The following is a 15,488-nucleotide window of genomic DNA, read 5'->3' on the forward strand; positions in this document are numbered from 1 at the left end:
TTGATCAGCTAAGTATTTCTTTTGATTTACTTGATGGGGGGGAGCTGCTCCTCCCTGCCCCTCCCTGCCCCCCCTTGGCTACACCCATGCTGTTTGCTATGGCAAAATATTGCAGAATCCATTACATAGTCCTTTGCGTTATTGTTGTATTGTTCCACACCATTCATTTCAGTGCAAATCCTGGAGGGATTACTGTTGATAATTGTGTATCATTATACTTCATCTGTGGACTGAAAACACCAAGAACCGCTGTTTCAGCCATGGGACAAATAAGTAAATATCAGCAATTTCTGGTCTTGTTTCCATTGAAATTCTCCGACATCCCTACCTGATTTGCGTGCCCACTATCAGGGTTCTCTGCTGTGCCCACTGTGTAGCTTTTTTTGTTTTTACCACCATGAAAATCAGTCGGGTGTTGGGGGGAGGGAGCAGAAAAACATACTGCATTAGGCCCCTGAATTAAGAGTTAGCTAATGGAAACAAAGGGGACGCGGGTGGCGCTGTGGGTTAAACCACAGAGCCCAGGACTTGCCGATCAGATGGTCGGCGGTTCGAATCCCCGCGATGGGTGAGCTCCCGTTGCTCGGTCCCTGCTCCTGCCAACATAGCAGTTCGAAAGCACAAAGTGCAAATAGATAAATAGGTACCACTCCGGTGGGAAGGTAAACGGCATTTCTGTGCGCTGCTCTGGTTCGCCAGAAGCGGCTTAGTCATGCTGGCCACACGACCCGGAAGCTGTACGCCGGCTCCCTCGGCCAATAAAGCGAGATGAGCGCCGCAACCCCAGAGTCGACCACGACTGGACCTAGTGGTCAGCGGTCCCTTTACCTTTAATGGAAACAAAAGGAAGGGATTGTCTCCTGGAACAGATTTCGGTGTTTGCTGGGGGTGTTTGCTGGGGAGTGCAGCGGGGAATCAGCAAACTATTGCCTCCTTTCCTCTTCTGAAAGTGGATTTCTCTACTGAATTAAAGTTCCTTGCGCTCCTAGAAGGGTACCAATTGGATCAGCTACCTCCTTCTGAGTTGTCTAAATGGACAATAAAAGGCTTGTAGGTGGGGAAACCTGCTACTTTGCTGTAAAGTAAATACATGGCAACATTTTGCTATTCTTGTGTTATCTTATGCTTGTGTTTGGTGACGGGCTTCGCTTGATATAGATAGAGAATGTGGACAGAATGTGGACATTCTGGAAACAACTAAAATAGCAACAAATGTATATGGTGGCATTCAACTACATAATTGTGCTGGTGCAAGGATTACCAGTAACACAATGGGACTTTCCCCCATCTCCTCCTGCTGCACGTGTCCCATGCCATCTCCAAATCTGCTCCAGACTGTTGGGGGAACCCTAGAACAGATCTACAGGGGTTGGGGAGATAACATTCCTATTTGCCTTTGTCCTATGCTGAATACAACCCATTAATATGCACAATTGCCACTGATCATAACTGTCGATAAGAATTTCTTAGAACAATACTCTGCCAAGGAAGAGATTGCAGGCATTGGAATGGGTGGATACTTTTAAGTGCACTGTTTTGTTTCTGTTACGTTCCAACACCTTAATTAAAAGTGACAAAGAATCTTGTGGCAGCCTAAAGTCTGCCATTCATTTTGCCATAAGCTTTCTTCAACTACAATCCCATTTCATCAAAACTCTGAAGTGTTTCCCTCAGGGAAAAAGGAACAAACGGGTCTAATTCAAAGCCTGTAATCACTTGCTTTGGCAGCATATTATTAAAGGTGCACCTGTAGCAAGAAATACCTGTACTTATTGACAGTTATGAATTGCACCCATTCATTCAGTTTGCTCCAACGGAAGCCCCTTTTAAGGCGTTAAGATGCAAGACTGGGACAAATGCAGTCTTTAAAAGTTTCCATCCATTTCTGATAATTCATTTACAGCAGGAATAGGGAACCTGTAACCTTTCAGATGTTGGGCTGTAACTCTCATCATTCCTGACAATTGGCTGTGCTGGGCTGGAGCTGATGAAGTGTGTGTGTGTGTGTGTGTGTGTGTGTGTGTTTTGTTTTTGTTTTTGTTTTTGTTTGTAATAGATTTTATTAAAGTTTGAAAAAACATACAATGGTTAGTATCAAATATCCAATCTACTTTTATCAAAGGTTTAAAAAACCCTAATCTAAATAAAAGCACAAACCAAAAGAAAGAGAATTAAAAAAAATAGAGGGGGAAGGAAAGAAGAAAAGGAGGGGGATGAACAAAGGGGGAATAACTTCTGGTGCTTTGACTGTCATCTATATATCGAAAAATGTTTGAAACATCCACTTTGAGATAAAACCCAACAATCCCACTTTCTAAAAAGATATATTTTCTTCAATCCTCAAACCCAGATATCATGTCCATTTTCTTTTTCACACAAAAAGTCTATAAGGAGTTTCCAGTCTTTAGTAAATAAGGGTTGATGGAAGTTTTGTCCAGCAACATTGGGAAAGCTCCAGTTTCCCAGCCTCAATTTATAGTCTGGTCCAAGGTATGGATGTTTGATGAGAAGTAAGTCTCATGAATGACATTTATTCCCAAGTACGGAGACATAGGATTACAACCTTTAGACGACTTCCGGGGGCGGCGCGAAACTGTAATGGCGGTCCTCTTCGAGCTCTGAAGAGGGGCTCCGCGGAAAAGGGTCGTTCGCTGCGGCATAGCGACGACCCATCAAGATAAACCACGGGTAGAGTGAGCCCGTGGCCGTGGGACTCGGCGGGCACCAGAAGCTGCTCTGAAAACACAGAAGGGACCCCGTAAGGAGACCCGGAGTGAAGGAGGGGTAGCGGTGCTGTGAGTTCATCGCTCTTTCCGCGGAAGTGAAGCCGCGCGGCTGTTACAGATGAGCGCTGATCCTTCTTCCTAAAATCAACACCAAACTGCAAGTAACATACCCGTGAGTAAAGGGGACTAAAATTTGGCAAAGAATTTCGTAAATTTGGCTGAAAGCGGGAAACGAGAAAAGGGAAGTCCGTCTTCCGACATTGCTGACAAGATCAAAGCAAAGCTTTAAAAAGCGGAAGCGCTTGAAACGGGACTTTGGGAAGCTTTAACTTTTTCGTGCTATTAAACCTGCTCTTTTTCCTGCTGAACTGAAGGTGGAAAGGGACTTTGATTATAAGAACGAGTAACGGGGGTTCTCCTCCTACCTCCCCCTCCCTTTGGGGTGATCTTTAAAAAGCCAGATCGTCGGGCTGCCGGAGAGAGAGACTGTGCTAAACTGCGGAAACAGTTGCAAACTTTGTAAAAACTTTGTTGGAGTATAATTGATACATTTGAGCAGGAAAGTTTGGATGTGATATTGTTGCAAGCACCCCTTGTGAAACTTTGTTGAACTTTAAAAGGTGCTCTGGGGAATTTTGAATCTTTGAAGGGACTGTTGGATATTGAACTTACTGAGTCAAAAAAATTTGGAACTTTAATGGCGGACTACTTCCTTCTTTGTCTTTGAAACTTGGTGGCACTCCCCCTACAGGGCTTTCGGATTATAAAATCCTGGGAACTGACTTTTGTTTTGAATTCCACTTTACCGGTTGTTTATAATTGAATTTGTCTTTCCCATGGAACAATAGACAATTTGACCTTGAACACTGACAGATGTGTAATGAGTGGTGCAGGGAGAACAAGAGCATCTAAAGCTAAGGAATCTAAAGAGGCCAAGGAGAAAGAAAAGGAAAGAAAACCAGCACAATTTGTACAAACAACACTGACCCAAGGACGCCGATCGTCGGTTCCAGCTGTACTGGTGACCCAAAGGGAACAAGGGGAAACAACTGAGAAGTCCACTGAGGAAGATATGGCAGCAGGTGGGTCAGATACACTATTTAAACAAATATTGGAGCAATTATCAAGTTTAAACCAGAAGGTGGACGACCAGTCTTTGAAGATAGATAAAGCAACTTCCTCGATTCAAAAATTGACTGATCAAGTTTCCCAGCACACATAAGCCATAGAGAATTTGCAAGGAGCAACAGCGGAAAATCGGGAATTGGCTGGAGAAGCAATCCAGAAAGTGGGAGCTCTACAAAAAGAAGTGGAAGAAATAAAAGGAGAAGTTAAGCCCCTGCACAAACAGGTGGGTGAACAACAAGTTTATCTGTCAATGGTGGAACTGAAAAATCGCGAGAGTAACATCAAATTGAGAGGCATCCCGGAACTAGAGCAAGGAGATTTGATTGGATACTTAACACAAGAATTTTCGAAGTTCTGGGGTTTAAAGGAAGACACAGATTTTAAGATTGTCTCGGCATATAGACTGGGAAGAGTGGTAAAGAAAGATAGATCCAGAGACTGTTTGATAATTTTAAGATCAAAGGAAGAGAGGGATAAGATCCTAGGTCTTCATTTCAAAAAAGCAATTGAAATACAAGACAAAAGGGTGGAAATCTATAGAGATATCCCGAGACAGCTGTTGGATCTTAGAGCCACCTATGCAGAACTAGCAAAATTGCTGAGATACAACGCAATTCCCTACAGGTGGGAGTTTCCACAAGGATTATCCTTCACCTACAAAGAAAGGAAGGTTAAAATTAGAACACCTGAAGATAACCAAAAGTTCCTTCACGACCACGGAGAAGATCTCCAAAAAGGAGTGGATTGGCTTCCAGCTGTACCAGCACCAATATTGCCTGAAAGCGGGCCAACGCCTGCACCCTCGGGATCTGAGCAAAAGGAAGGCACCCCATCTTAAGAACGTTTAAAATAGAACAGGATGTCTCTGCAGCTACTTAGCTGGAACATAAATGGCGGGAATTCTCCGGAAAAAAGAAGGAGGATATTCCATATTTTGAAAAAAGAACAATTGGATGTAATATGCCTTCAAGAAACACATGTGACTAGGCTCCACAGGAAAGTATTAATTAATAAAAGACTTGGCCAAGAATTTATCTCATCAGACAAAGTCAAAAAAAGAGGTGTTGTAATTTATGCAAAGGAGAACCTGTCACCAAAATTCTTATTTAAAGATGATCATGGAAGAATTCTCGCAATTGAAATCCAAACACAAGGGGAAAAGATTTTGATATTAGGAGTTTATGCGCCAAATGATGGAAAATCAGAATTTTATAAGAAGCTGCATGAGACAATGATGGACTATTTGGACTATTCTAATATTATCGTGATGGGAGATATGAATGGGGTGGTGTCCACAAATATGGACAAATCCCAAAATCAAAATTTAACAACAGACGGCAGACTCCCTAAAACCTTTTTTGAAATGACAGACAATATGGACTTGATTGACATTTGGAGGACAAGGAACCCCTTGGGTAAAGAAGGAACCTTCTTTTCTGAGGCTCACTTGTCATGGACACGAATCGACCAAATTTGGATATCTAGAGGGCTGGCCCCGAAAACGAGAAAAGTGGAAATCTGCCCAAAAACCTGCTCCGACCATAATGCCTTAAAAATGGAATTGAGACTTTTCCCAACTGGATCCTTCAGATGGAGAATGAATGACACCTTGCTAAGAGATCAAGAGATCGTTAAGAAGGCCCAAAAAACGCTAAAGGACTACTTTGAAATAAATTTGAACACTACGGTGGAGAAAAGAATAATCTGGGACGCAAGCAAAGCTGTAATGAGAGGGTTTCTGATACAACAGAATACAATAAAGAGAAAATTTTGGAATGGAAAAAAGGAAAAAATTCTAGAGAAAATAAGTGAAGGAGAGAAAAAGCTGAGAACTAATCCGAAGTCAAAAGAGGTGCTAAGAGAGATCAAATTCCATCAAGCACAATATTCGAAATTGATTAATCAAGAGATTGAGTGGAAAATTAAACAAATGAAGCAGAGATCGTTTGAATCAGCAAATAAATGTGGAAAGTTGTTAGCTTGGCAATTGAAAAAAAGACAAAAGCTAAACACAGTTACAAACCTGGAGATTCAAGGAAAAATAGTTCAGAAACCAGAAGAAATAAGAAAGTGCTTTCACAGATATTTCAAAGAACTTTATGCACAGGGGCCTCAGAAAGAATCGGAAATAGACCAATTCTTGAGGACAAATGGACTATCCAAAATAAGTCAAGATAAAAGATCAATTCTCAACAGTAAAATAACTCAACAGGAAATTGAAGGTGCCATCCAAAATATGCAACTTGGCAAATCTCCAGGCCCAGATGGTCTCACCTCCAAATATTATAAGACTTTGAAGGATTGTTTGATACAACCGTTGTTGGAGGTTTGCAACCAGATTATGGAGGGGAGAAGGGCACCGGAAACGTGGAAAGAAGCATTCATCACATTGATTCCCAAGTCAGAGAAGGAAAAGACTCAGCTTAAGAACTACCGTCCCATCTCACTCCTGAATGTGGATTACAAAATATTTGCAGACATTTTAGCAAGTAGACTTAAAAACGTATTAAATGAAGTAATTCACAAGGACCAAGCAGGCTTTCTCCCTGGTAGACACATGTCTGACAACACCAGGAATATTATTGATATATTGGAGCTGTTGCGAATTAGAAACACAAGGGCTGCTTTAATCTTTATTGATGCGGAGAAAGCATTTGACAACATTTCTTGGATGTTTATGAAGAAAAACTTGAAGGGGATGGGAGTGGGACGGGGGTTCGAAAATGGACTAGAAGCAATTTATTCAGAGCAAAAAGCCAAGTTGATAGTGAACAATGTGGTGTCGGACGAACTTCTAATTGAAAAAGGGACACGACAGGGGTGCCCTTTATCCCCTCTGCTATTTATTTCTGTTCTGGAGGTATTGCTGAATATGATTAGGGAGGACCAGCTGGTGCAAGGTATAGAGGTCGGAGCGAAACAATACAAATTGAAAGCCTTTGCAGATGACCTAGTCTTGACAGTACAGGAGCCAGTATCTAGCACAAAAAGAGTTTTGGAACTTATTTTGGAGTTTGGTCGGGTGGCGGGATTTAAGTTAAACAAACAAAAAACTAAGGTTTTGGTCAAAAATCTGACACCTACAGAGATAGAGGGGTATCAGAAAGAGACAGAGCTAAGTGTGGTTAAAAAAGTGAAATACCTGGGGGTATACTTGTCCACTAAAAATTTAAACCTTTTCAAAGATAATTATGAAAAATGTTGGTTGGAAATTAAAAAAGACTTGGATATCTGGTCAAGATTGAAACTTACCTTGTCAGGCCGAATCGCAGCTATAAAGATGTGTGTTTTGCCAAAAATGCTATTCTTATTTCAAGCCCTTCAGGTCGTGGACAGAATGGAATGTTTTGGAAAATGGCAGAAGGATATTTCTAAGTTTGTCTGGCAGGGCAAAAAGCCCCGAATAAAATTTAAAATACTAACCGACTCAAAAGAAAGAGGGGGGTTTGCCCTGCCGGACCTAAGGTTGTACTATGAAGCTGCAGCCTTCTGCTGGTTGAAGGATTGGTTCCTGTTGGAAAACACCGATGTCCTAGATCTGGAAGGGTTTGATAATGTGTATGGTTGGCATGCATACTTGTGGTATGACAAGGCGAAGGTTCATAAATTGTTTAAAAACCATATTGTCAGAAAATCAATTTTTGCCGTCTGGATGAAGTACAAGGACTTATTAGAAAGTAAGACCCCGAGGTGGTTATCACCTGTGGAAGCCAAGATTTCTAAAAAAAAGCCCAATATGGAGGCCTACTGGCCAAAATATTGGGAACTGATTGAAAGAGTTGGAGATAATTGGAAGCTCCAAAGCCAGGACAAATTAAAAGGTAAGGTGCGAGATTGGTTACATTATGCTCAAATTCAAGAGGTATTTAAAATGGACAAAAAAGTGGGTTTCCAGTTGGAGAAATCGAAACTGGAGACGGAGTTACTAGAACCAAAGACTAAGGTACTTTCGAGGATGTATGACTTGCTGCTTAAATGGAACACACAGGATGAGACAGTTAAATCTGCTATGATAAAATGGGCACAGGATGTAGGACACAACATTATGTCTGAGGACTGGGAAAGGTTATGGAACACCGGTATGAAATTCACGGCATGTAGTGCCTTGAAAGAGAACATTATGAAAATGGTATACCGGTGGTACATGACCCCAGTCAAGTTGGCTAAAATATATCATCTTTCTGATAATAAGTGTTGGAAATGTAAGGAGGCAGAAGGGACATTCTTTCACCTCTGGTGGACCTGTCCGAAAGTAAAGGCCTTCTGGGAAATGATACATAATGAGCTGAAAAAGGTATTTAGATATACCTTTTCTAAGAAACCAGAGGCCTTTCTTCTGGGCATGGTGGACCGGAAGGTGCCAAAGAAGGACAGAACCTTGTTTATGTATGCAACCACAGCAGCTAGGATTCTTATCGCAAAGTTCTGGAAGACACCAGATTTACCCACACTGGAGGACTGGCAGACGCAGCTGATGGACTACATGGAGTTGGCAGAAATGACTGGCAGAATTCGAGATCTGAGCGAAGAAACAATGGAGGAGGACTGGAAAAAATTTAAGGACTATTTGCAAAAACATTATAAGTTGTTTGAGTGTTAAGATTGCGCACGACTAAGAAACGTTATGCTTCTGCAATTTATTTTAAGTAAATGATAAAGTAAGTATTGATGGAAAAAAATGAGACATACTAGAAACAAAATATTATGTTTATTAAGAGTGTTAAAATTAAATTACAAATTTTTGAAATTGGTAACATAATAAATACAAAGGCATAATAAGTTGGGAAATAAGATAATAAATTGCTGAACTGGTTAGAATGATGAATGCAATGCTGAGAGGATGTGAGGAGGTCCAAAAAGATGTCGAAAAAATTTTACAATGACTTTTTCTTTTTTCTCTGTTTTTCTTTATACATATATAGAAAATGTTTCTTGTATATTGCTGTTCAAACAAATTTGTTCACCTATGGAAAGAAACGCAATAAAATTTTTTTTTAAAAAAAAAAGGATTACAACCTTTATTCCACAGATATTTCAGCTAGATGATTTGCTGTTTGTAGCAAAATATAGAAAAAAGCCTATGCCTATGCAATTAGTTTCATTTTCCAAAAACAGCCTAGTGAAACTGGCTTGTTAGATTTCACTTCTTTTTTCTGTGTACATACAAAAAGTTATTCTGGAAGGTGGCATTGGACGCCACAAAACAAGCAGTGGTCAAGGAAGCAGAATTGAAGTGTTTCCTTCTTATTTCATGTGTCTCATCATGAGGGAGACAGGTGAGTCTCTATTCATTATGTAGGAAGCGCTTGGTGATAAGAACAATCCACAGTGAAACTAAGGAACTGTAAATTTCATTTACAGATAGGTAGCCGTGTTGGTCTGCCATAGTCAAAATAAAAAAAATCCTTCCTGTAGCACCTTAAAGACCAACTAAGTTAGTTCTTGGTATAAGCTTTCGTGTGCATGCACACTTCTTCAGATACACATGTAAATTTCATGTTGGCTTTTATTTCCCACTACCACAGTTCAAGTGCAGTGCTATTTTAATATCACCGTGCATCCTTAGCATAAGATTTTCATTCTGTAGAACTTGTTTGTGACCTGTCTAAATTGGCTCATCATGTTGAGCCCAAATATCATTTAATAATCAGGCAATTATCTGAAACTTAGCAAAGTAAGTGGAAAGGCCGTCCTCAGTTTGTTTCTGATCAAGGTAAAGTTAGGATAAAGTGTTATGAAATTATCTTTGCAGAGTAATTCTAAGTTTTCTGTTTCATCGCATGTTTGTATTTAAAGTAGAAATCTGTATAGAGAGGGTTAGGTTTGAACAAGCGTTACCTTAAAAGAACAAGCCAAATCTATATTTACATAATTGAGGAAACCAATTTGTTGGGAATCTCTTATAAGATACACACGCAGTGGAAGTGTCTCCCTGTAGTAGTCACCACATGGAAGCAGCTTAAGGCCCAAGTAGTTTACTGTTGCAGAAGATAACTAAAACAGTTATTGCATGTACAGCTTGTAGGCTTTTGCAGATACAGATATACAGTGGTACCTCTGGATGTGAACGGGATCCATTCCGGAGCCCTGTTCTCATCCTGAAGCGAACCCAGCCTGCGCGGGTCGCGATTTGCCGCTTCCACGCATGCGCGTGACGTCATTTTGAGTGTCTGCACATGCGCAAGCGGCAAAACCCAGAAGTAACGCGCTTCGTTATTTCCGGGTCGCCACAGAGCGCAACCCGAAAACACTCAACCTGAAGCATATTCAACCCGAGATATGACTGTATACAGAAAATAGAAGTACAAAGTATTTCCGTTGCTCCAAATAATCTCCAGCAATTCAAGATGTAACCCACCAACAGACCGACAACTTACATACTAACTGACAGACTAATGCATGCCAGCTCAGTAGTCTGTCAGTTAGTATATGAGCAGGTATCATCGATATAGTCGTGGCACTGGGCAGTTACTGTAGAAACTGGCTTGTCTGACCTTGCACCTGTGATTAGCTCATCCATAGGGTGACTCACATCAATGAAGGAAATTGACCACTTCTTATGTCCGCTTACTCCAGCACAATTATCTGAAGCTTTGTGATGGAAGCCGATCTCATAAAATGAGTCCTTTTATGCAAAGCTCTCTACAGGAAGCAGATTTAATGCACTGCAGGGTTTTGCTTAAACTGCCTCAGTAAACTCAGTAAATTTCTGTTCTAAAAGTTAAACTGGCTAGTAACCAACACACCTGTTCTTCTAGTGCAAAGGATGTCTGCTAATGGAACAGAACCGCCACCCCTTCTCTGCCCGCCTGCAGCCCACTGCGAGCCCTCAGAATCAGCTCTGGAGGGTTGGGGAAGAGGAAGGTGAAGTCATGTTGTGCAGGCAGAAGTCTGTTGCACTCAGACCCCTGAGCAGTGCTTGTAACAACTTTCTTTACCCTTCTATCATAGTGCATTTTCTTCTCACTTGTCCCTCTAAACCTCTCATTTTTCATTTGGCTACAAGGTCTCATATCCACAACAATCAACAATGTGGAAAAAGAGAGAGAGAGCGTGCATACATACATACATATATCTGACATAAAAGTTATTTATTGATTTCTTACTTGGGGCATTTATTTACTGCCCAGCCAATCCCACCCCCTGGGCTGCTCATATTTTAAATATATATAAATTAGGCTGCCAGTTATCCACAGAGGGTCCGTACTGATCACCACCTGCAGAAGGGAAAAGCCCCTCTAGGGCCTGCCTTTGCCATTGAACATGTGTTTCTTTAAGTATGCCAGTGTTTTCTAAAAGCTTGCCAGATTTTCTGTGAACACAGCCATCTTATCAGCACCATGAAGGCCCTGCTTCCTTTCTGGGCCAAGACATTAATTTATCATGTTTTTCTTCACATTTATAAAGATAGGTTCATAAATATTTATAAAGGAGGCCGTTTTCCTCTTTCTTTAAGACCTTGATAACTCCTGGGACTTGGCTGGTGACAGGGGGAAGTCATGTTGAATTCAGTACTTTGGGGACCTTAGCAAGTTTCCAGCAAGCATATATTAAATATTGCCAGTAACGTACTCTTTTAGGAAATCTAGTAGCAAACCAGTACAATGCAGCAGGTTTTATTTGTACTTATGGGCCACCTTTTCATCATGGAACCCAAGGCTTGCATACATGTGGCTCTCAGATAGCCACCCAACCAGGTATGACCAAATTCATACCTGCTTAACTTCAGCAAGGTGGCTCATTCTGTGCCTTCAGATCACACTCTGGAGCAGTGGGTGTCTCCACTTAGCCACAAAGTCCACTGGGTGACCTTGGGCCAGTCACTGTCTCTCAACCTACCCAACATCAAAGGGTTGCTAGGAAGATAAATGGGAAATGAGGAAAGCCATGGTATGCTGTCTGGAGCCTGGAGGAAAGTGGGGATATAAATGAAATAAGTACATAAGAATCAAGGGGGGTATCCAGTGCTCTTACACTTGTGCAACAGAACTCCCCCCCTTTTACTCTCCCTGTCCCCACACCCTTGTGCACCCTACACTCTCCCATAATTTCCTCTGAAAGGTTGGGAGAAATTCCCAGAACAGATTTGGGGGGTGCATGCAAGGGTCGGGGAAGTTCTGTTGCACAAGCATAGATCCTTAGGCTAGAAGAATGAGTGACTTAACGCCACTTTGGATACAAGCCTAAATAATTGGCATATGACTCTTCAGCTTTTGAGTTCTAGAACACAATAGAAAAATTCCTAACCATTGTAGAAATAAGTTGCTGGAAATCTAAGATAATTGTGCAAGGATGGGATTTCGCTCACATATAATTACTGCTTTTATTTCAGGTCTTTCTGGCTTTGCTTCATTATTCTGTTTTGTCCTAGGGCACCGTGAACCCTTTTCAGGGTGGAGTAGTATTTCAGATAAACACTTTGTCCCATGTTTTCCGTGATAGCATTTAAAAAAATAATAATCACATGTCTCTCTTTGTTTATAATACTTTAAATCAAAAGTTGTTCTGATGCACAATTAATTAAAGCAAAACTTTGTGCTGTAAAACATAGTATATTTCCGTACTTTATAAAACAAGTGAAAAGCAAAATTAACAGTTCTCGTTAAAGTACATTTACAAAGTAGGGAGTGGTACCAGCTAATTAAGAAGTTTTAAATAGTGATTTGGGGGTTGTTCCAAAGGCTTCCCAGGAAAGGCAAATTCCAATTATCCACAGCAACTGAATCAGGTGAGCCTGGCAGTGGTGGTTTAAGGGAAATAGTGGGCAGACAACAACCGGTTAGCTCCTCACCCGGTCACTAGTACTTGCCTAAGATGCTGGATCAGTGTAGGTGGCTAACATCTTAGACACGTCCACGCACAGGTCATTTTGGACCTGGAAGAGGATGGAACGGGGGCGGGCTAAGGCACGCTCCAGTGAAACATGGAGGCCGGGAACAGAACCCCCCACACGAAATGGTCACTGCCTGTATAGTTTGCAGGAACAAAGAAAAGGGCCTTCTCAGTTGTGATGCCCAGGATGTAGAAATCCCTCCCCTAGAATACCCACCTAGCCACGTTTTCATTGGTCTTTCACCATTAGCTGAAAGAGTTTTTGATCTGGTAGGACTTTGGCCTGTCCTTCGTTTGATTCTTTCTCTCTGTCTGGATGATGTAGGGTTTTGTCCTGCCAGTTTTTATTGCTTCTGTGACGTCTTAAATTGTTTTATTTTGGATTTCTGTTAATCATCTGCTGCCCTGAGCACTTTGGAGTGACTGGTTGAAGTGGAAATTTCATAATAAACATAACTAGTCATATCACACCCAAGGTTATCTGCTCCAGGAAGTTCATATAGGTGTAGGGTAATAAGACAGATCCCTGTGGCACTCACAATAAATCTCAGTGGCAGAAATAAAATGGCTCCAAGTAAAATTGCCCACTGGGAATGCATGGAAAGGAAGGGGGGCAGTTAAGTACAGTGCTTGACCTCTTTGTCCCTGCCAAACCCTGAGAGCGACCCAACAGAATGTTAGGTCATTTGGATGACAAAATCTAGTGTAAATGTTTCATATTTAAGGTTATTATGAGCACATAACTTTTGTGGTTTTGTTGTGGCCTCTAGTGGTTTGCCCTGAGTGTTACAAGAAATTAACATGGTAGTTTAGATAACAGCACTTTACTTTGAAGCGTATTGATTTCATATGTGTGGTTTGTGAAAGGCAAACAATACACTACAAAAATATTTGAATGTATGCATATTATTATATCTTCTATAAACAAAAGTTGCTTGAATGATTACATTAATACTATGGGGAGACTATATCTCCTGGGGATATTCAGTAGACAATAATCGCTAATCAACTCAATCAAGCCAGCAGAATTTTTCCTTAAGTGTAGAAAAACAGATTTTGTAAACCTTTTTTTAAATTAAAAAAGCTCATTTAAAATATAAAAGATCATTTGGCTTTTGTGTATGAAAAGTCAGGTTTTTAAAAAAGAAATTTAAAAAAAGATATAATGTTAGTAGACTATATTTTTTTGTTAAGAGGTAGGCAATGGGAATAATGGAAGGGTCCAGTGATCTGGGGCTTCACAGTGGCCTAGATGAGCTTCTGTAGGTGTGAGCAGCAAATAATGACACGATGTCTACCTGTATCCAGTATAAAAAGCTACTGTAACTGATGCCCACAAATGGAGTCACTACATAGCATAACAAACCCTCAGGGGTCTTGTTAAACATATTGATCTTTTCAGCTTTTCATGTTTTATAAATATTTCTAGCTGCCATATTTAGGGGAAGTGGTAGAGTATGTGTCAACTGCTATCCTTTCTCCCCATTCTTCTGCATGTACATCTCTCTGCTTTTTCTTTTTTGCTTATGCATCTCTATGGGTTGAAGCCAAAGCTGACATTCTTCTTGCAGAATGGCTTTTCATCCAGTGGAGGTGTCTGCTAATGCAAAAGAATGGGAGATGTTTGGTCACAAATTCCCCCCATCCCCAAAAACCTGTTCCAGAGGATTAGATGGTGATGGAAGGAACCACCAGGGAAAGGGTGAATCGGAGAAAATCACTTCCCTCGCATTAGCAAACACCATTGCTGCATCAAAAGCACAAATGTATGCCACAGGGGTAATGCCATTTTCAGGATCTTCTAATGCATTTTCTTTCCTTTTAACAGGTAGCAGTTGCTGCTGAATGTAAGTACCACCCTTATTATCTGTTCAGATTTCAATTCTGTCCCTGATAGAGGGGTCACTGGTGTTGATTTATGGTTACCTAACGCAGCTCTGTAAATGCTGTTTGAAACCTTTCACCTCTGTACCTGTTCCCAGGCCAGAAAGCACCCCTGGAGTTGTTAACTTGTTACTTGAATTTTATAGCTTTTCACATTATCCGGTTTATGACTATTAAATGGTATGTTGATAGGCTTGCTTCCCTTCAGATTGATTATTCCACTTCTGTAGCTCTGCTTGGTTTGTACCAATGCAACAGCTTCTACACTTCGTAGTTTCTCTCTTGCAGAAAACCTAACTCTTTTCTATTGCTATGAACAGAAAGTCACTGAGAATACTGCATATTGGGCTCATCCAAGGCCCTACTCCCTTTTTTGTGCCATTGCCATACAAGTATCCTGGCATTAGATCAGTTCTGCATACGATCTTGTCTCTTGTTGACTCTTGATCTGCAGAAGCATCTCTTCCCACCCCACACTGCTCACCAGTTTCATACTGTCCAGGGCTCATATAACAGACAGACAGGGTTTCCCCATACTTTGTAACAAATATTTCATTTAGCAGTGGAAAACACCTCTAGTTAAGCAAAAGCATTTAGCTGTTGGCTCTTTTTTCCTTCTGCATAGGTGTTAATGAATGTGGATCTGTAAATGTAACCGTATCAGAAACAGAAATACATATCCAGCCACCTGACAACCATACAATAAGTAATGTAACTTTTGCAAATGGAACACATGCTGGAGTGCAACTATCGAATACGACGGTATCTGGACTTCAACCTGGCACGCAGTACGAAGTGACTTTTGAGATTTCTGCCGAAAAACCATGCTGCAAAATCATTACAACAAGTAAGTAATGGGCTGGAAGAGATGTTTACGGATCTGAGATGGCATCGGAAGCAGTTCTTACATTTTAAATA

The 15,488-nt window shown here is 40.9% G+C and overlaps 1 protein-coding gene across 1 annotated transcript in view; it reads left to right on the forward strand.

Annotated features, from left to right (window-relative positions):
* Window positions 1-15,488, forward strand: part of PTPRJ (protein tyrosine phosphatase receptor type J) — a 95,420-nt gene that overhangs the window by 47,461 nt on the left and 32,471 nt on the right. Inside the window, exons 2-3 of the mRNA XM_081205847.1 lie at window positions 14,515-14,533; window positions 15,196-15,417. Coding sequence (XP_081061973.1) covers window positions 14,515-14,533; window positions 15,196-15,417 — 241 coding nt within the window. The remainder of the gene's footprint in view (window positions 1-14,514; window positions 14,534-15,195; window positions 15,418-15,488) is intronic.

Source organism: Podarcis bocagei (assembly GCF_964188305.1).
Source record: "Podarcis bocagei genome assembly, chromosome: 1".
Taxonomy (NCBI): Eukaryota; Metazoa; Chordata; class Lepidosauria; order Squamata; family Lacertidae; genus Podarcis; species Podarcis bocagei.